This window comes from Fimicolochytrium jonesii (genome assembly GCF_025526975.1).
Source record: "Fimicolochytrium jonesii strain JEL569 chromosome Unknown EV422scaffold_40, whole genome shotgun sequence".
NCBI classification, from domain to species: domain Eukaryota; kingdom Fungi; phylum Chytridiomycota; class Chytridiomycetes; order Spizellomycetales; family Powellomycetaceae; genus Fimicolochytrium; species Fimicolochytrium jonesii.
In genome coordinates this window covers 130,636-149,974 of record NW_026515707.1, presented here as the reverse complement: position 1 = coordinate 149,974, position 19,339 = coordinate 130,636, and the positions used below count along the sequence as shown (strand labels likewise).

General features: G+C 55.1%; 9 protein-coding genes across 9 annotated transcripts; 5 read left to right on the top strand and 4 right to left on the bottom strand.

The window, feature by feature from the left end:
• The first annotated feature begins 50 nt into the window (after positions 1-50).
• On the top strand, positions 51-3,047 carry EV422DRAFT_547022 (uncharacterized protein). The gene is made up of 8 exons (XM_053071574.1): positions 51-548; positions 653-693; positions 764-1,349; positions 1,438-1,512; positions 1,597-1,928; positions 1,992-2,098; positions 2,184-2,302; positions 2,425-3,047. Exons 1-8 carry the CDS (start codon positions 276-278, stop codon positions 2,752-2,754), a joined length of 1,863 nt encoding a protein of 620 aa, XP_052921140.1. The 5' UTR covers positions 51-275; the 3' UTR covers positions 2,755-3,047.
• A 97-nt stretch (positions 3,048-3,144) lies between these two features.
• EV422DRAFT_329124 (uncharacterized protein) lies at positions 3,145-3,692 on the top strand. The gene has a single exon (XM_053066341.1). It carries the CDS (start codon positions 3,255-3,257, stop codon positions 3,627-3,629), a length of 375 nt encoding a protein of 124 aa, XP_052921139.1. The 5' UTR covers positions 3,145-3,254; the 3' UTR covers positions 3,630-3,692.
• A 45-nt stretch (positions 3,693-3,737) lies between these two features.
• EV422DRAFT_572063 (uncharacterized protein) lies at positions 3,738-4,703 on the top strand (the record flags this gene model as incomplete). The annotated part of the gene is made up of 4 exons (XM_053073064.1): positions 3,738-3,956; positions 3,997-4,278; positions 4,387-4,489; positions 4,564-4,703. The coding sequence occupies 4 exons, from the start codon at positions 3,738-3,740 to the stop codon at positions 4,701-4,703; spliced, it is 744 nt and encodes a 247-aa protein (XP_052921138.1).
• A 60-nt stretch (positions 4,704-4,763) lies between these two features.
• EV422DRAFT_572062 (uncharacterized protein) lies at positions 4,764-5,702 on the bottom strand (the record flags this gene model as incomplete). Its single annotated transcript, XM_053073063.1, has 2 exons — positions 4,764-5,534; positions 5,622-5,702. 2 exons carry the CDS (start codon positions 5,700-5,702, stop codon positions 4,764-4,766), a joined length of 852 nt encoding a protein of 283 aa, XP_052921137.1.
• A 1,549-nt stretch (positions 5,703-7,251) lies between these two features.
• EV422DRAFT_572061 (uncharacterized protein) lies at positions 7,252-7,731 on the bottom strand (the record flags this gene model as incomplete). Its single annotated transcript, XM_053073062.1, has 2 exons — positions 7,252-7,452; positions 7,576-7,731. 2 exons carry the CDS (start codon positions 7,729-7,731, stop codon positions 7,252-7,254), a joined length of 357 nt encoding a protein of 118 aa, XP_052921136.1.
• Positions 7,732-7,852: 121 nt separating this feature from the next.
• Positions 7,853-9,885, top strand: EV422DRAFT_547006 (Aldehyde/histidinol dehydrogenase). Its single transcript, XM_053071573.1, has 6 exons — positions 7,853-8,411; positions 8,489-8,589; positions 8,663-8,980; positions 9,051-9,150; positions 9,225-9,594; positions 9,674-9,885. The coding sequence occupies exons 1-6, from the start codon at positions 7,961-7,963 to the stop codon at positions 9,723-9,725; spliced, it is 1,392 nt and encodes a 463-aa protein (XP_052921135.1). The 5' UTR covers positions 7,853-7,960; the 3' UTR covers positions 9,726-9,885.
• Positions 9,886-9,937: 52 nt separating this feature from the next.
• On the top strand, positions 9,938-11,665 carry EV422DRAFT_328622 (uncharacterized protein). The gene is made up of 7 exons (XM_053066340.1): positions 9,938-10,067; positions 10,134-10,268; positions 10,343-10,540; positions 10,643-10,722; positions 10,809-10,929; positions 11,002-11,142; positions 11,213-11,665. Exons 1-7 carry the CDS (start codon positions 10,011-10,013, stop codon positions 11,516-11,518), a joined length of 1,038 nt encoding a protein of 345 aa, XP_052921134.1. The 5' UTR covers positions 9,938-10,010; the 3' UTR covers positions 11,519-11,665.
• Positions 11,666-11,761: 96 nt separating this feature from the next.
• EV422DRAFT_328595 (WD40-repeat-containing domain protein) lies at positions 11,762-16,003 on the bottom strand. The gene is made up of 14 exons (XM_053066339.1): positions 15,572-16,003; positions 15,382-15,483; positions 15,219-15,312; positions 15,053-15,147; positions 14,561-14,982; positions 13,872-14,485; positions 13,449-13,786; positions 13,221-13,368; positions 13,046-13,144; positions 12,671-12,974; positions 12,429-12,571; positions 12,269-12,329; positions 12,110-12,155; positions 11,762-11,991 (listed from the first exon to the last, which is right to left on the bottom strand). The coding sequence occupies exons 1-14, from the start codon at positions 15,684-15,686 to the stop codon at positions 11,897-11,899; spliced, it is 2,676 nt and encodes an 891-aa protein (XP_052921133.1). The 5' UTR covers positions 15,687-16,003; the 3' UTR covers positions 11,762-11,896.
• Positions 16,004-16,022: 19 nt separating this feature from the next.
• EV422DRAFT_546994 (Metallo-dependent phosphatase-like protein) lies at positions 16,023-19,203 on the bottom strand. The gene is made up of 11 exons (XM_053071572.1): positions 18,777-19,203; positions 18,449-18,655; positions 18,248-18,372; positions 18,060-18,171; positions 17,847-17,992; positions 17,640-17,779; positions 17,498-17,575; positions 17,212-17,432; positions 17,033-17,128; positions 16,886-16,970; positions 16,023-16,803 (listed from the first exon to the last, which is right to left on the bottom strand). The coding sequence occupies exons 1-11, from the start codon at positions 18,907-18,909 to the stop codon at positions 16,452-16,454; spliced, it is 1,695 nt and encodes a 564-aa protein (XP_052921132.1). The 5' UTR covers positions 18,910-19,203; the 3' UTR covers positions 16,023-16,451.
• Between the last annotated feature and the right edge of the window lie 136 nt (positions 19,204-19,339).

The window sequence follows — 19,339 nt, the reverse complement described above, 5'->3', positions numbered from 1 at the left end:
AAGGGGAGAGCAGCTTGGCTTCTTTAGTCCCACCCCAGATCGCCACACTGCATACATACATACATACATACATACATACACACTGAAGACAGGACAATGCGCCAACCAGCTCCACTCCCTCTCCCCGCACTCCAGCTCCCTCCCTCCTGGCACGGCCTCAGGCTACTCATCCTTTCTACAAAGATACCACAAGACCACCTCCATTTGTTACAGGACAAGGCTGAGGAGGCAGGTGTGATATTTCAGAACCTTATGCTCGCTTCGTTTCTGTGTGTATGGGCGTCGCTCCCAACAGCCATGTCGCGAGTGGAGCGAGCAGGATATCGTTGAGCCATGAGCCATTCAACCATCCGTCCACGTTCAATCACCCACCTACTACGCGTCGCGTCGCTTCATCCACCCCAATCCTTCAGCCATCACCAACGCTTACAGTTTATTTCGGTGTTTTCTCAGGTGCGATTGTGGTCACCTCGGAAACGGAGTGCGATATCGTCGTGACAAAACTAAATAGTCCGGCGAGGATTGCAAAGCATCTGGATATGCGGCAGGTACCCGCGATACTTTGACGTTGGGGGGAGAGAATATGAGGGTGTGGGATGATGGAATACAGGGAAAACGGAGACGCTGACTTCAAATTACCATGGGGTCATAGTTCCATAAGCCAGTGGTGGCGTTGGCGTGGTTAGAGGAAGGGTAAGGGATCGCTTCACAACTGCGTCCAATAGGCCAATTGACTGACGTTTGACATCGCCGCACAACCCAGATTATCATCCACCCGCCCCCCACCAATTGAATCCCACACCATCAATCTTCTCCCCTATGTAGTCACATCCAATGCCGACCCTTCGTACGTTCCGCCAACTTCCGCCGACAGCACGGTGACGACGGCCAAACGATCTATATCCCCGATCCTAGTCTCGACGCCCAGCCCTCCGCCACCAAAACGTCAACGGCGTGATGACGGCAGTGGAGATCCAACCGGCGGACCAGTGATCATCATCTCCGATTCGGACGACGGCGAACCCGCACCCAACGGTGTCCATCCTCCGCCCTCCCCGCACCCCCCTTTCTCCGACTCCTCCCACCACTCCGACTCCCCCTCCCACTCGGATTTCTCCGACTCCTCCTCCTCGGACCCCGAAGAAGAATCCACCACCGCCCCTTACGACCTCGACATCCCCCTCGACCCAACCTTTCGCAACACCCCCTACGAAGTGCAGCGCAAACATCCGCTGCGGCACCATAATATGGAGCTGGTGGAGCTGCTGGGGGTGATTGAGAAGCAGAGGGAGGTGATGGGTGAGGCGAGGAGTGCGTTGAGTTATCGGAGGGCTATGGCTGCTATTACCGTAGGTTTGGGGGGTTCGGGGTGGGGCAGGGTGGAGGACGTTTTGGCTTATTCTGTCATTATTTTTTTCGTTTGGTTCGTGTGGGTAGTCGTATCCGAGAACGATTCGGAGCTGGAGGGAGGCGCGGAAGATCAAAGGTGTTGGGGATAAGATCGCCAAGATGGTAAACTCGGGCGACCCTGATCACAAACCGTCAATCTCCCACCGCGTGAATGCATTTTACTGAACTTCTCCCCCCTTCACCCAGATCCGCCAATACCTCAAAACCGGCCACATCCGCGAATCGACCTCCATCGCCTCCTCCGCCTTCTACCAAACCCTCCTCACCTTCGCCTCCATCTACGGCGTCGGCCCCACAAAGGCCCGCGAATGGTACGCAAAAGGCTACCGCACCATCGCCGACATCCGCGCCGGCGAAGAGGGGCGGATGAGTCGGGTTCTGCAGATGGGCGTGGAGATGTTTGAGGATTTTGGGAGGAAGATGACGAGGGGGGATGTGGAGGAGGTTGTGGGGGTTGTGGAGGGGTGTTTGCGGGAGATTGCGGAGGGGTTTGTTGTTACGCCTGTGGGGGGGTATAGGTAGGTTTTTGTGGGTTGGGTGGGGGTGAGGAGGGACCGAATGAATAAACTTTTGGGTGCCAGGAGAGGGAAAGAGCTGACCGGCGATTGTGATGTGGTGATCACGCACCCGGATGAGAACATGACGAGGCCGTTGTTGGCGCAGCTTGTGGATATTCTCAAGAAGAAGGGTAGGTTTTTGTTTGTTTGGGTACCAATGCTTTCACACCCTCACCCCCCGCCCGACCTCACTGAACCACAAACGGCGCTATGTAGGACATGTCAAACACGTCATGTGGTACGGCCAAGGCAACGATCGCGAGCGGGACGCCGTTTCGGAGGAGAAACTCGTGGATAAGGCGGCCAGAAAGGCCAGTTTCGATAATCTTGCAAAGGTATGTGTTTCGTGTCGTTTGTGCCTGTGGGGGAGGTCACTCTTGGCTTCTATGGGAGAAAAGCAAAAAACCCATCTCGGGCCTTTTGAGGGGACCTTCCACCAACCCCGCTTCCCCTACAGGCCTTCGTAGCCTTCCGCCAACCCACCACGCAAACCTACCGCCAACTTGACCTGATCATCTCCCCGCCCTCTCTCGCGGCCTGCGCCATCCTCGGCTGGTCCGGCTCCAAGCAATTCGAGCGCGGCCTCCGCGAATGGTGCAAAAAGGGGATCGTCTCCTCCTTCAATTCGAAGCGGGGACGAGAGGTGAATAAAGGGCGGCGGTACCATTTTGTGAGCCATGGGCTGTTTGATCGCGCAACGGGGAAGAGGGTGGATGTGGGCAGCGAGAGGGAGATTTTTGGGGTGCTGGGGCTGGAGTGGGTTGAGCCGGAGGAGAGGAATGCGTGAGGAGGTGTGGCGGGTTTTTGGGAAAGCTTGTTTTGTGGTGGAGATGGCCACATTCTACTCGCTTCTTCAATTTTGGTTTCTTTTGGGGTATGTGCGATGGTCCTGATGATGTGGAATCATAGAATAGAGAGAATAGAGCTCTCATCAGCGCTCACATACGTTTGCGAGGCAGGAAGCAGCTCCGCCGGCGCTTTTTCCACAGCTCCTTGTTCTTGCCCGTTCACTCCCATTAAAACACCAACCCCAACCCACAATCCTGATAATATTGGACATCACTAAACAGGGTATGGGGAATCGCTTGAGCTACTTTATTTGACTTGATAATCAGTAAAGGGTGGACTTCTATCAATTAGAAGTGCTGGAAGCGAACTCCTTCAAACACATGTCCAATCAGTAGAAGTTTTTCCCATCTGCGTTCTGGAAGGTCTATCCGCTGTGGCTCACTCCAGTAGGTATGCTTGGTCCGTTGTGAAAGTTTCAGGTCCTGGAGACTCAAACTGATGCCTGGAGCTTTGCTTTTATTGTACGCAGCGCTTAGTGTTAGCGAGCTATATACGGAGCTATGGGAACTCCGTTGGCACCCCGGACAGATGTGTTCGTCGTATCCACGGTCCCTTCCATATTTCTCCAGATCGACATGGCTGCATAGCCGACGGTCGATCGCGCCTGCATATCTGACATACGGATGCCGATACGAGCCATCTCCTCGTAACAGTACGCCATGGTCTCAGCAGAAGCACGTCGTCCTTCCTATCCGAGGAGGACGGGGATCCCCATGTCCGCCACGGGTGTCCGGAAGCCTTCGGATCTCCTATGATGATATATTCGAGGACGCTGTCGGTCTTTCGTATAGTGTCGTGAAATCGTCAAAGTAGGGCATCCAGGACGGGCCAGTTGTCCAGGTCGTTGGAGGAGGTGGGTGTGTTCCTCCAGAGCTACCTCAGCTCGTCCGAGTACTTCTTCCCAGGCACTGTGGTAGTCTGATGGATGACGATGATGGCTACCTGCTGAGATACGCTGTCATCGCCCGCAAGGCGGTGCCTTCGAAGGCGGCAGTCAAAGACATACCCACCATCATGAACCAGCTCGCTGACGATCTCGCGCAGATCACCGCGGCGCCCAGCAAGAGCTGGCGTGTGTTTGCGGATGCATTCAGCAACTCGCTGTATGTGGAGTATCGAGCCAACTCGAGCATAGCAGAGGTGAGCAGCGAGCTGCGACCGGAGACGCTCACATCGAAAGAGCTCAAGTCGGGCAAGAGCATCCAAGCACAAGCCCGGTAAGGACTTTGCGTTTCACGGTGTGAGGTATCACCCCACGCGCGCCAACAACCAGTGGTCTCGTCTCGTGCTGTACAACGGGTCTAAGCCCGGAGACTTCATCTACGACAACGGTGATCCGTCCAAGTTCGTCGACCGCGCGGCCCTGCAGCGTGCCAGGGCCCACATGACGGCCCCCTCCAACATCAGCATGGCGTTCAACCCCGACGGGTATACGTGGTCAGCCAACGGTGCCACGCCTAAGGTGTGTACAATGCGATCAGCGTCCGCCATCTCTTTGCAGTGGTAGATCCGAGCCTGGTCGGCACTGGCGTGCGCGGTGTGGGCGTGTCGGTCTACGATCAATACATAGATACAGGAGTCGTTTGCATCCGGCGTCACGGATGAGAACTTGATTCATTGTCTTGCCTCGCTGAGCGGGGTAAACCCGGCGGCCTCGGCTATAGCAACCACCGGTGTGATGGGGGTGACCGTAGCAAGCCTTACGCAGACCATGGCCGATCTGATGACGCCGCAAGGGGCATGACAGCATACATGTCTGCGTATGCAGCGCAGGTCTTCATTCAGGTCGCCGAGGAGCTCGTGATCCGCCTGAACCCAGCAGCATACGATAACAACGGGAATATGAATGCCGAGACTGGACAAGGCGGAGCGATCGGGCACGTGTGATGCGGGTTGCGTTGCTAGCTCATCCGACTTTTAAAACACGGTAGGCAGCGCAGCCACGAGCTAGTCAAGCTCATACCTAGCGGTGTTGCCAAGCGCACGTGTGGGATACGAGGCTATCGACAGTGCACACATAACACTGCATATGTCATTGCGTGTGTACTCCGTTACAGGGAATGTCTCCGCGCTGACAATGGCACTCCACCCTGTCATCGAGCGGCGCATCCGAGCACCTCGCTTCTCTATAACTTGAGCAGCAGACCATCCGGGGGGCTCGTGGATGTTGTGCGAATCGTACGGTAGGATGGGCCCACGTGGGCAGTGGTCGAGACCTCGGCCTCGGCCTATCGAGAAGTACTTTGGCGTAAAGGTCATGCTGGCATAGATCAGCGCGGAGGCCAATACAACATCATCGAGACGCGGCAGCGGGCCGGACAGCAGCCGCGCCGTCTCGCCACATACCGCACGCCGCAGCGGCTCTGCAGCGGCCGATGTGCGCGCACTTGAGTGCGCTAGTGCACAGATCTTGTTGGCATGCATCGACCAGTGCATCCACATAGTCCCGGGCGACGGCCTGCAGGACGGATCGTGCAACACACTCGTGAGCAGGTACGCTGCGTCGAGCATGCAGTCCCGGAACGCATCGCCACCCAGCACGGAGCGGCGGTCACGACTCAGCGAGTCGATGCGACGCCATACGTCATCTTGGTTGGATGCGGCGTGCATGTACTCCGGCAACAGCGCACTCACACTGGAGGGCGTGCGCAACGACAGTCGACGGACGATGGGCTCGGTTGCCCGTATGCGGCGAACGACGTCTCGTATCCATATGTACTACGGAGGGCCGCTAGAGATGTGCGCCGCCACGTCCTGATCGTACGCTTGCACAAACGCCCATGCATAGTTGCCACACAACGATACCTCCACCGCGTGGTCGTCGGCATCAGTGTGACACTCCTCGGCGTCAGTGTGGTGCTCCTCGGCGGAAGGGGGTGAGCTCATAGTGGCACTGCGACGTCGGTCGGTGATGCTGCTCTTGCCACGGGACACGAGAAGTCTCACCTCGTGTAATCCATGCTGTCCGGCTGAAACGTCGTCAAGGCCTCTCGGTAATCAGACTATCTCGCAGAGAAGAGTATTCAGCAAAACCAGTTATATGGTATTTATGGCGCACTATACAACATAGATTCTGCCTAAAGGTTTATAGTTGACACAGTTGATAACCGTCATGTAGCCAAGCTTTGCATTGGCCAGGAAACTACCCATATGTGCATTCCCATTGCCAGTTGAGTGAGCCCATGCCGAAGATGGGTGTTGGAATGCGTGCGGGACAGCCATGACCATACCTTTGCGTGCTGATTCTCAAGTCCAGAGTAACTCAAAAGCGAAAAGGAGAGTTGAGACTTGAAGCTGAGCCACTCAAGAGCACGTCCTGGTTGTGTGTTGTGTAGAAATGCGAGGTGATGTCACAGGTGATGTCGCAATGCCGGGTTGAGTTGGCTTTTGCAGATTTTGGTATCATTTTGTTATGGCTGCGTTTCGACGCGCTCTGGGCGGCTGTGCTGGGTTGTCCTGAGATCTGTCCTGAGATGCTGGTCCTGGTGCTAGTCCTGGTGTAAGCAAGACCGCTGCAAATGCGTTTTCAGGGATATCGTTCGACGAGCATGACTGGCGACGGCTGGACCCAACGCTCACCGCGAGGAGATGGTTCCGTGTCGCCAACACGCATCATAAGACCTGCGACCCGGTCCATTCGCCATCGGGAGTTAAGCACGACGCACTGCCAATTGGTTCAAGGACGGAGCAGTGTCTACGGCTAAGATTGGGTGTTCGACGACGGTCTCCAGTATTCGGACATGCGCCGAGGAGGCCGGTCACAGCATCTCCTGGCATGCTTTAGAATGGTATCCCTGTATTTTTTGTGTTGTGAAAATGTGAGTTTTGTTGCTTCCTCTCTGTCTAAACTGTTGGACTTGCCCAGTTGACTTTCTCGTCTTTGTTTCGTTTACCTTTTTTGCTGCTTCGTTCCGTCTTCGTTTGGATACTAACATCTCATTGTCTCATTTCCAGTTTTCTACGTGACATTCACTCTCATCGGACCGGATCTTGGAGCATACCTCTCCCTTTGAACGTGTTTGCTGCTCATGCAATATCTTCTCTGTTTTAGGCGGGAGACCTGCTGGTCAGCCTTCTCGTGGCGGTTCCTGTTGTAGTACTCGCTTGCGAGGAAACCAATGGTCCAGGCCAAGATTGTTCAAGATTGCTCGCGTTCACTTTTATTTGTTCACTGTAAATAATATCTTGCTCTACTAAGATTGATTCCCCATGAGGACGACGCACCGCACCGTAAGGATAGCTCCATGGCCTCGGCTGCAACACTCTGAATGTCCATTTGCTTTGATGGCTGCCAATGCGCCCATCTATCTACTGTAGGTCTCGCCCACGTAAGCATACCTACGCCTGCACAGCTCACACATCCAGTCACAATTCTCCCGTCCGCTCCAACACGCCCAATATACACCGGCTCCCCCATCTCCCACTGCCTTGCAAATCACTCGCCACTCGCCGGGGGATCATCCAACCCAGCCAGCCGTCTCGCCAGATCGTCACTGAACGCCGCGCAATACGCCGGACTTATCCGCGAAAATAACGCCTGTAGAGTCTCGAAGCGGGTGCCGATTGCATCCGCGGCGGCGGTCTTTGCTGTGCTCGGGGCAGTCGTAGTTGGTGATGCGGGCGTGAGGGTAACGAGCTGGTGGGTAGTCAGAAAGTCAGTACTGTCCGCGTCAGGTCAATGGAGCATGAACGGATCCGGGCATTCCGCGTGCTCAGCAAGGTGCATCAAGACGCCAGGACCGTCATTTGCAGCTCCTACCAGAAACCCCGCCGCCCCGTCGAGGAACTCAATGTGGCAGCGACTGCCTTCCAGCGTCGCCACGTCTGCGTACGGTGGGAAGATGGCGGGCGCGGATTTGCCCAGGTACGGGAGGTGCTCTGTGAGAAGAAACTCTATGGCCTGCTGCGATGGCATCTTTGAACCTGGCTGCAGGGGTTGTATTGTACAGTATGTACGGGGTGTCCTTGCGCCGTGTTCAACCGGCCATCTTGAAAGGTGGTCGTTTGGTCTTTGCGACGCGAACGACGGAAGACGACGGCCGCCTGACGTTTTCGCGGACATCCGTTGAGAAGAGAAGCCCCCAGACAGAGACCCCCACCCAGCAGCACGACAGCAAACCAACGCACCACTCTCAGCGAGCGCAATGGCCGACCACACAATCCTCTCCCCAGCAAACTCAAAGCCCTACCTCACCCGCCCGCTCGCCTCCTCCAAAGAAGCCCTCGCCGCCGTCCACCGCGCAGCCACCGCCTTCCCAACCTGGCGGACAACCCCCCTCGACACCCGCATAGCCCTCATCGAAAAGTTCGTCACAGCCTTCGTCGCCAAAAAGGATGTCCTAGTCGAAGAGCTCGCCTGGCTTATGGGCCGCCCCATAAAGCAGAACGCGAATGAGGTCCGCGGGTTTGAGGAGCGCGCCAGGCATATGATCTCGATTGCGAAGGACGCGTTGAAAGATGTGCCGGCGGTGCCGGAGAAGGAGGGGCTTAAGCGGTTTGTGAGGAGGGAGCCGCTGGGTGTAGTTTTTGTGATTGCGGCGTGGAATTATCCGTATTTGATTTCGGTTAATGGGGTTGTTCCTGCGTTGCTTGCTGGTATGTGAGGAGGGAGCTGGATAGGGGATGAGATGACATATATGACCATGGTGGGCAATGACACATGAATTTGATAGGAAACACGGTAATTCTGAAGCAGGCGCCGCAGACATTTCCATGCGCCGAACGCTTTGCTGAAGCTTTTAAGGAAGCTGGATTGCCAGACGGTGTCTTCCAGGTTCGATTGTGGCTTCTTTGTGCCATCTATCCCTGCCGTTCATGATCTGACCCCGACGTAACTTTTACCACAGTACCTCCACATCGACCACCCGACCTCGGCCCAAATCATCTCCCACCCCCAAATCGCCCACGTCCTCTTCACCGGCTCCGTCCGCGGCGGCCACGAAGTCTGCAAAACCGCCGCAGAGCGTTTCGTCGGCGTCGGGCTCGAACTCGGCGGCAAAGACGCGGCGTACGTGCGCGAAGACGCGGATATCGCCTATGCGGCCGAGAACCTGGTCGATGGGGCCATGTACAACTCGGGCCAGAGCTGTTGTGGGATTGAGCGGATCTATGTGCATGAGAAGGTGCATGATCAGCTGGTTGAGAGGATGGTGGAAGTTGCGAAGGTATGGGCCGTCGGTTCTCAACTATGTGGAAAAAGGAAACCCACTCACAATCGGCGACGCAACATTCCAGGGCTACAAACTAGGCGACCCTTTACACCCTGACACCAACCTCGGCCCCGTAGTTAGTACAAAAGCAGCAGATTTCATCAGGGAACAGATTGAGGACGCAGGTACGCTCAACGCTTTCCCTCGCTTTCAGGCTCCCAGCCGTCTCTCATCCGCTAACATCACGTTCCATCCCCAGTCTCAAAAGGCGCCAACCCCCATCTCCTCCCCACCCTCTTCCCCGCCGCTCAACCTTCCACCCCCTACGTCGCCCCCCAAATTCTCACCAACGTCTCTCACTCCATGCGCGTCATGACCGAAGAAACCTTCGGCCCCGTGGTCGGGATCATGCGCGTGAGCTCTGACGACGAGGCGGTGCGGTTGATCAATGATAGCGTGTTTGGACTTACGGCGAGTGTGTGGACGCGCGATGAGGAGGCGGCGCTGAAGGTGGCGGACGGCGTGGAGGTGGGGACGGTGTTTATGAATAGGTGTGATTATTTGGACCCGGCTTTGCCGTGGACGGCGGTCAAGGAGAGTGGGAGGGGCGTTACTTTGTCGGTGCTTGGGTGAGTTTTTGCTAGCGAATGTGCGGGACGTGCTTGAGGGGGATGTATGGACACTGAACTTGTTCGAACTCTCGCGCAGATACGATCACCTCACACGACCCAAAAGCTTCCACTTCCGCGTCAAGACCTGAACGTCATTATTTAACATCTGTCCCATTGCCTGGCCGTCTACACCCGCAGGCTAACACCAGTCTCAATCCCTGTAATCCCTCTGTACATGTGTACCTTTGATAAAACAGCAGTAACAATGAAGTGCGACCAACGCAAATGCCCTTGTCGGGGATGATGCCGTCAAAACAGTGTCAGTGGCGCAGCACTCGGTGTTTCTCCCTCCGCTTTCCGTGGACGTTTTTTCGAAACTCGCGCGAAACCCACAGACCCAACTGGACACAATCCTGAGGAACACCTGTATCAGAATGGGGAATGCAAACAAGCAGCAGAAGCGAAAGTATCGCCAGGGGCTTTATGCGCAGGTGCGTCACATCTGTCCCTCCCCTGCTCACCGCTTGCGCATGTTCTGACCATATCTCGATTGACAGGCCCCAGTGAAGGGTAAAGGCAATTCGAAGCATGGCGCTTTCCAAGTCGAGCCGGGAATGCAGGGTATCTACGCCTTCATCCACCTCGACAAAGAACGCGGTGCCGTCGCGGAGTTGCGTAGTCTTTTCGAGGAGGTAAAAATAGTTCCCCATTCAACCGAATATCCCGCGCGAGAAACACAACCTAACTTCCTTTGTATTCTCTGAAGTACGCGGAAAAGATATACGGCACAAAGATCAAAGGCGCAGGCGCCTCAGACGACCTTGACGACAGCGACGACGACGACGCGGAGGACGTTGCGGACGTGATTAATCGCCAGTTGAAGGAGCTGAAGAGCGAGACAAACGAGAAGAAGGCGCAATTTTATTGGTGCAAGACCAATATTGATTGTATTGTGTTTTTGAGGGTGCGTATGTCGGTAGAGGAGGCGGGGGGATGGACAGGTGGCAGATGAAGCTGCGATACCTGCGTGGACCACATACTGAGTGAACCCCTATGGACCTCATAGACATTTGCGCCAATCGAGCCCGCAGATTTCGTCCACAAGATCTTCCAAGATCTGAACGAGAAGAAGCTGAAGAAGACAAGGTAAAGAGAACGTACTCCCCAAACCTCATCAATCACCATCCGCACATAACGACTGATACATCCCTGCACCCACCACCGCCAATCAGATACACCTCACGCCTCCACCCAGTCCAACACTCCTGCAAAGCCTACATGGACGACATCAAAGCCCTCGCAAAGACAGCCGTCGCGCCATTCTTCCATCAGGAGGGTCAGAAGGGTATACAGGTGCAGTTCCATCCATTTACCCCTCTACCCACACACCCTTACTCATACACCTATCTCTCCGTTCTCGTCCAGTGGGCCGTCGAACCCCGCATCAAATGGAACGACAGCATCAAACGCGACGACCTCATCAAAGAGATCGCTGATATCGTCGGCGCGGAGCATTTCGTGAACCTCAAGAGCCCCGAGTTGACCGTCGTTATTGATATCTTCAAGGTATCGTGTTTCTGTCTTTCGAACTTTTTGTGCGTCTGATCATGTTCTGATGTGTCATGGCACACCCTAGAATGTATGCGCACTATCCGTCGTCCGCGACTACCCGGAATTCAAAAAGTACAATCTGGAGAAACTGGTCGAGACCCCTGCCGATGCAACACCATCACTAGCAACGCCAACAGACCCGTCATCATCCGTACCGGTCACAACAACCACCGACAGTGAGACACCAGTGACATCCACCCCGGGCGACAACAACAGTCACAATAACAAACGCAAAGCATCCGTCTCGTCCCCAACAGCGAACGGGACGGAGGCGGCACTAGCTGCTGCGGTAGGAGGAGGCAACGGGGATGCCAAGAAACCTAAAGCATGAGCAAAACATATAGGCACGGACCACCGCGCGCCAGCCGTGCAACCGCATCATTTTTTTCCAGGCACACGGTAACATAACAGGCGTAACAACCACATTGGGGGGTATCATTGTATATTTTCATATTCTCAAACGCACAGGAGGCGGGCCCAAACTGTACTGTAGGTTTCGGGGAAACTATATAGTTGTGAAACCGTAGCGTAGCCTACGAATCTAGCACCGACCCCTTAGCCCTCCCCATTCCTTCCGCTCCTCCTATGCAATGCAAACTGTATATACGCCTTTGATTCTGCAACATGCCGCATTCGTGTCGTTCTACGCAATGTGTGCTTGACTGGCATACGTCCACACCGAGTCCTGTTCCCCCAACGGGCACTCCATTCACAACCGCAGATGCGACAAATGCTCGGTATCCCGTATCGACTCCAGCGTGTCGTAGTAGACCTGCACGTGGCGTTGCAGGTCCCTGTTTTTACCTGGACGGAGGCGAAAGGGAAAGAAAGAAAACCGGAAAAGTTTCAGCCAAACGTCACATTCCCCGTGTGACGGTTGCCCTTCAATGAATAGGGGAGATTGATTTTCGGGCGGACGTACTTAATGGCACAAGCACCTGTTCCAGCAGCGTGCGTTTTGGGATACCCTAAGTGGGAACAGAGCGGGGGGGAAACACACGTCAGCCATCCTATTTCCCAACTCGCATCAACGCCAACGCAAAAGGAGGAAGCCCCACATCTTCGAATCCCCATAACTCACCAAAATAAGCGGGTCCCACTCATCGATGGTCCCAGCGAGTGGTTTCGTGATCGTCGCCCTACTTCGTGAAGGGCGTGAGTGGGGCTGATCAACGTAACGGGGGAGTTCCCCAAAACAATGGCAAAAAAAAAGAAAAAAACATATGCGCTTCAAAACCTACCTCGACCGCGGCCCAAGTAGCTCATCACACAACTCGATCGCTTTCGATACGGCGCCTTCGTCGGCGAGTTTGGTCGCGTATCGCCGGATGGTTCTGATATAGTCGTTGGCGGAGCGGAGGGCTGTGTAGCTTGCTAGTTGATTCTATTGGCCACGAAGAGATCGGAATCGCGTAACAGTTAGTAAATCGATGCGTATCGCACACTATATCGCAACGAGAACAGCAATTGCCGCAAAAATTACCTCCAAAATCGCCAACGTAGTCGCCCCCGGCACCCCCTGTTCTCCCCCACTTAACGTCACGCCCTGGCTATTCGCCCTATCCGCAATCTTCATCCACACCTTCATCCCATGATGGAATGAGTACCTGTCCTCGTTGCTCGTGATCAGCACCGGGATGCCTTCGCGGCGGAGGTAGGCGTTGCGGATGGTGACGTCGGGGGAGGGCGAGGGGGAGGCTGGACTTGATGTGTCGCGGATGGGCCCGGTTTGGAGGAGGTGGATTATGGAGGAGTCTTGCACTATTGTTGTTTGTTTTGTTATGTTCCTGTGTTTTGGGTGTGACGTTAGGGTACTGTTGTGCGTGAGGGGAGAGATGCTCTATTCCAGCGTTCGTACCATACGCTTAGACTTCCCCCCGAGGTCAGGCACATGAGATAATCGCCTTGAGAAGCGAGGAAAGACGCTGGAGATTCGAGGGCTAAACACGGCAGTAACCTACAATAGAGGAGAGACTAAATAATCCTCTTCGTCCCGTTTCCTCATACCGCAATGCACAGGCACAAACACTCACCTCCTCCCAGCAGGCGAGAAAGCATACAGACTCCCATCGACACACGCAATCGCCGTAAAACTCGCGGTGCCCGTGACCAGTATCACGTGGGAGGGAAGCGTATCCACCCAGAGTATCTCGGAGCCTTTCGTGCAGGTCACCTTCACCGCTGTTGCATACGTTCCCCAAAACTCCAAATAAGCTACCACCCCCATGTCGTGGATCCCATAACACAACACTCACACATACGTTGCCTAGTATTATCACACTCCACATTCGCCGGCTCCTCCTTCTCACCCGTAGGTATCATTGTGATCACTTTCGTGCGCACATTGGGTATGGCTAGATTCACCGGCCGCCTGGCCTCGACAACCGTCGGGAGGAGGTAATGCACAGCGCCAATGGCTGGCCCGTTAAGCTCGTCGACTTTGCGCCTTTTGCCGGCGGTGGTGGGGATGCCGTCGCCGTTGATGACGTCGTGACCACCGCTGTCGCCGTTCGTGTCGGGGGGTAGTGGCCGGTCGATTTGCATGGATACAAAGTCGTTGAGGCGTTGGCTTCCGGTGAGGGGTGCTGCGTCGATGCCGCTGTATGCCACAATGCGGTTTTGATAAGTTCATGAACGTCGCCAGATGGTCAGATGGGAATGCATGCTACGCCGCGCTACGCTACCTGCTCAAGAACGTCGGTCGGATCCTCTTCCGCCCATCTGGCGTCTGCGTAACCTTCTGCATCAACGGTACCGCGCTCGGGGTGGCAGGCACAGGTGACGGCGCCGGAAACTTCTTCATCGGGGTCGCAGCCACCGGAGCCACCACCGCCGCTGTCGCCGGTGGTATGGTCCCCGCCGCCCCACCTTGCTGCGACCCCAACAGCAACGTATTCAGCCTCGACGAACTCGCCTCCTTCTCAATCCGCATCTGCTCCTCCAGCGCCAGCTGCGTGACGCTCTCCACCACCGCTTTCCGTTTCACGCCCAGACTGTTCAGCACGCGCTCCTTCTCCGCTGCCGGCAGCCGAGTTCCCAGCTCCGCGGGTTCAAAGGCCAGCACGCCCACGGTGCCGTCGTATGAACATGCAAAGACGCATAACCCGTCGGGTGACCAGGACAGGTCGAGGATGCTGTGTTTGAAGCATTCTTTGCTGACGGCGAGAGGCCGTTCGCTGGCGGTCGCCCAGATGGAAATCGTGCTTTCTTGGCTTCCGAGGGCGCAGAGCGCGGTGTGTTTGTTGACCGTTGTCCCGTTTTCTTCTTTTTGGAGTTCGAATAGTTGCGGGTTGAATTGCTGGAGGACGTGACAGGCAGCGAGATTAGCGAGACCCATCTCCTTGGTGACCGAGCCCCGCTACAAACTAGTTACCGAACACTCGATCGGAGCGTTATGCCCCACCAAATTGATATCCGACGTCCACCCATCCCTATGAATAATCGGCGCGGTTGGCCGATGCCCACTCTCCCCATTCGCCGTCACAATCGCATTCCCCTCCGGGCTCCAACACAGCCTCCTAAAAAACGTGGTGGACGCCGCGGCCTCATACGGCGCCGACAGCGAATGGATCTCGGCCCAATCCGCCACCCGCCAGATTCGTGTCGTCTTGTCATCGCTCTGAGAGGCGAGGTATTTCCCGACGGGATCCCATGCGACGCCCTTGACGAACGCGGAGTGGCCTTGGAGTTTGCGGAGGAGTTCGAACGTTGCGCCGCTCCAGATGTAGACGGTAGTTTCGAAGCCGCAGGAGGCGATGTATCTGTTTTCGGGGGACCAGGCTAGGTCGGCCACGTCTGCAGATGCACCCTGGAGTCAATCCAACATCCCGCGTTGCCTCTCATAGTCTCCCTTTCTCGCCCGCACCTGATTCATGCCCCGTCAACACCTTTACCGCCCTCCAATACTCGGTCAACGGCGCCGCGTCCTTATCTATCAGCAAATTCCCCCTTATCGGTGCACTACCCACAAAACAAATCACATCAGTCCCCGCTCCCAACCCTCCCCTATCACATCCGACACATTCACCCACTTATCCTGCTTCCAAATCACAATCTTGCAATCATCCGACCCCGACGCCAGGAGCTGCCCATCGTCCTGCGACCATCGTACACATAGGACCGAGCCTGGGGAATATCCCCCAACATCAATGATCGGATACCATGATCTCGTGGTGTGGAGAAATCGGGGCTTACCACTATGAGCCGACAAAACAGCCAACAGCTTCGGCGTCCCCGGGTCAGCCTCCAGCGTCTCATCATACACCGCCGCTACATTCCATAACTTCACTTTCGCGTCTGCCCCCCCAAAAAAAAGGCCCACAACCATTAAATTGTAATTCAACACCCCCTCGAACACATCCCCCGTGGCTTTAGCTACACGTACCTTGACCACCGGTAGCAAGCTTCTCCCCCAGCGGATGCACAGCCAGCGAGTAAATGGGTGTCTTGTGCCGCTTTTCGTTGGTGTGGGTTATCCAGGGGGGACTGAATGTCAGCATTGTGATGAATGAGACAGCGCGGGGGCGTGCGGTGGTGTGGTGTGGTGTGGTGTGTGCTGGTGTCTCGAAACCCGTTTTTGATTGTGTGCGGAGAACGGTGATGTTCGATGTAGTATGTATGAGTGGTTGGAGGGCCTGGGGTCCACCGCGCCTCAGAGGGGTGATAATGGCGACGCGCGTTGTGGTTCTTTGGATGCGTGGGGGTCCTCTGCCTATGTAGGCTCAGTTCCCAGCTGTGTATTTAGGTAGGTGATCTGGGCCTTGTGTGCCTTGGGAGAAGAGGGAGATGCCAGGCGCGTGGGGCCGCTTCACCGTCAACTGAAGATGGAACCCCCCCGATCAAAAGCCTCAATTCCAAGATGTGAGTATGAATGCTATATGAGAAAAACACTTTCACAAAATCAGTGATGGTATGTAGGTATGAGACAAAACAACATGGTAAGAGGGACGACAAAGTGAGGATGTCAGGAGAGGGTGCAATGAAAAAGCCGGTGTAGTAGGGTGGGATGGAGGGCGTGGTGAACTGCCCAGAAACCGTCCCACAGCGAACTCGGCAAAAGCGTACGCACGAAAGAGATTTCCTTCTCCATCCCACGGTCCCTTGCTACAGAAAATCAGATGCCTCGAACGAGGCTGCCGTCGTCGACGACTGGAAAACCGAGGTAAACGCGTCCGCGGAAGGAGGTAGAGCGACAGAACGAAGGTTTCCCACGACTCGCTTCTCCCATACCCGTCCCTCACATCCCAAATCCGCAAACCTCCGCCCTACTTCGTCGGTTCCGCCGGTAAGCTCGCATCCCCCGGCGTCGGGTTGATGATCCCCTGCGGCGTCTTCAACGACGGCGTCCGTCTCGGCTGCGCCGGCCGCGGGGGCATAACCTTCTTCGTCGCCGCCGCCTCGCTTTCCTTAAGCGCAAACACGGGCGGGGCCGGCGCGGGTGCCTTCTGGCCGTCTTTGAGAGGGGGCAGACGCTCGTTGTCGAGGTCGGCGGAGCGCGCTTCTTCGAAGGTGGAGATGGCGGCTTTGATGCCTTCGGCTCCCAAGGCCAGTGTGCCGGGGGGGAGGGTTTGAGTGCCCATGACGTTTTTGAGCTCCATGATGTGCTCGCTTTCCTCTCTTCAAAATGGAATGGGGATTGTTAGCGGGACAGACATGGCGTCGCGTTCGCGTGATAGATCCAAAGCCATTCAAAACATACCTCAGCACTTGGAACGTTCTCGCCATACGCCCTACAGCGCGGATCTTGTTCTTGATTACTTGACGACGCGCTTCCTGCTCGGCACCTGCCAGAAAAAGTGGGTCAACATAATGACCGTGGTAAAGGAAATCGAGACGTGTCACATACTGTCTTCAATAACCTGCGGCACCTTCACGCCTGCAGTGTTATCGTCGAGCTCCTCCTTGCTGCAAATGTTGAGTATCGACAACAGGATATCCGTAACTATTACGAAGAGCTCTCCATGAGTGATCCCTCCCCGCATGCCCCTTTCCCCATCCAGCAATCTCAAATCATCGTCAACATACTCTTCTCCCCAACAAACGGCAAACTCCACGAGAACACATCCATAAAGTTGGGCAACCAGTACGGATGTGGCGTGCAGTTGAACTGCCTGATGTTCATGACGTTGTTTTCGTATTTGAGCACGGCGGCCTTGTTGTTGTACACGTCGAGGTAATTTGGCGCGGAGAAGATAGTGATGACTGATGGAAACCCTGTTGTCCGTGTTTTCCGGTACATTCGGTATCTGGAGCGTGGATGGTGGTTATGAGCTGATGAACTCTGGATCAACAAATGCGTGGGTTCCCTCACCCTGCGTCTTGTGCTTCGTGCGCACGGATAATCGAGAGTAGGTTGTTGCGCTCCAAGAAGGCACATGCGGCGTAGTAGCTACAGGTACGGATTAGTATTCTCTCCACAATTGCAATTCCGAAGCTGTCTGTCATCAACTCACCTGAAGAAATACGAACACCCGCGTACGCCGTTATGTACGAAAAATTCGTTCGTCTTCTCTTGTCCAAAGTCCTCCAGCGGATCAGCCCATAACAAATCACACATCAATCCGTGCGTCGGTGGTTCCCGGAATCGGTTGATCTGTAACGCGCACAGTCGTTCAGAAGATTCCCCTCTAAAATTCGCTAGCTGGACACGTATGAAGTACCCCGCGTAAATCCTCGAGCGTCGTGAGCTCGGGAGACAATCCTCCGTGAATGCAAAGGAACTGCTTGTTCATCACAGCTGCTAGTGGTAGGGCACAGAATGCTTCGAGACATGCTTCGTAGACCTCTTCCGAGTATTTGTGACCGCCTGAGAAGAGCCAAATCCCGTTAGGAATGAAACCACAATACGTGATCGAGTACAATCCTGCACTCACATTCGAGCTTGAATGTGAAGTAGTCCGTCAAATGCCTGCACTCGTGGTTGCCTCGAAGCATGAAGATGGAGTCCGGGAACCAGTCCTTCAGGATCAGGAGGTACATGAAGCACTATATAGAAGGCGAAGAAATTTGTCAGTACACGGTTTTGCTTGAACGTAGAGGTTCCCGGTCTTTGGATATCCACCTCGATTGAGAAATATCCTCTATCCACATAGTCTCCTAAAAACAGATATCTTGTATCTGCCGGATTCCCACCCACTTCGAACAGTTTCATCAAGTCATAGTATTGTCCGTGAATATCTCCACACACTGGAATAGAGCAAAACTCGGCGTTGGAAACGTCCTTTCGGATTAATATGACAGCTCGCATTCATCCGCAACTAACCAGTGATTGGTGCCTCGACGTCCAACAAATTGGGCTCCTCTTTCAAAAGCTCGGTTCCACGCTTGATGATACGCAAAGCCTGCTCTTGCGTCAGACGGCCCTCCCGGAAAAAGTGGTTTCTCAGAAATTCGTGATCAGGTTTGGAGGGGTCCTTTTTGGACCAGAATTCCTCTTCCGTCGGCTTGTGCACAGCAGGTGGTGGGACGTCTATCGGGGAGTAAAGCGTTAGGATATTTGAGTGTATGGAAAGAGAGGAACGCATGAGGCGATCCTTCGGTGGTGGGATCTATTCGCGCCTCCACGGCTGACAGGCCCATCCAACACGAACCTTTTGCGAACCTCTCTACGGTGGATACCTTGTCGCCATTCTCCAGTGTATGGACGGTGAAGTCGAAGGTGGGGAGGGTCTTCCGGGAGCTGCTGGCGTGGGGACGCGCCACAGTGGACGATTCGTCGCTCATTATTTCGTCAGGAGTCGGAGGGTGGGTGCCCTGAACTGGATGACCGTTTGCGATCGACTAGCTTCAAAGAGGGGTAGACGGGTAATCTACGAGTCTTGTTTGTGGCTCAGTTTGCAGTTGAGTCTTGCAGAAATCGAAGCTCTGCTGTTGCTGCCGAGATGTGGGTGTTGGGGGGTTTTCCTTCTTTAATTCCTTCCCGTTGAGGGTTCGCGTGGGGAAAAAAGGCTTGTTCTTCTATACTGTCTGTTCTGTTCTGCTTGTTCTGGGCGCCGAGGAGACGGTGGTGGCGGGCAGGGTGACGTAGCGGCCCCTCCGTCGGGTCTCGGGGGCGATTTATTATCCACAAAGCTCACGTGTGCGGTTTAATCGGCCTGTTCTCCTTCCAGTCCGACTCGGAGCTGTGAGGCCGTCCGCGTTGTGCGTTGATTGA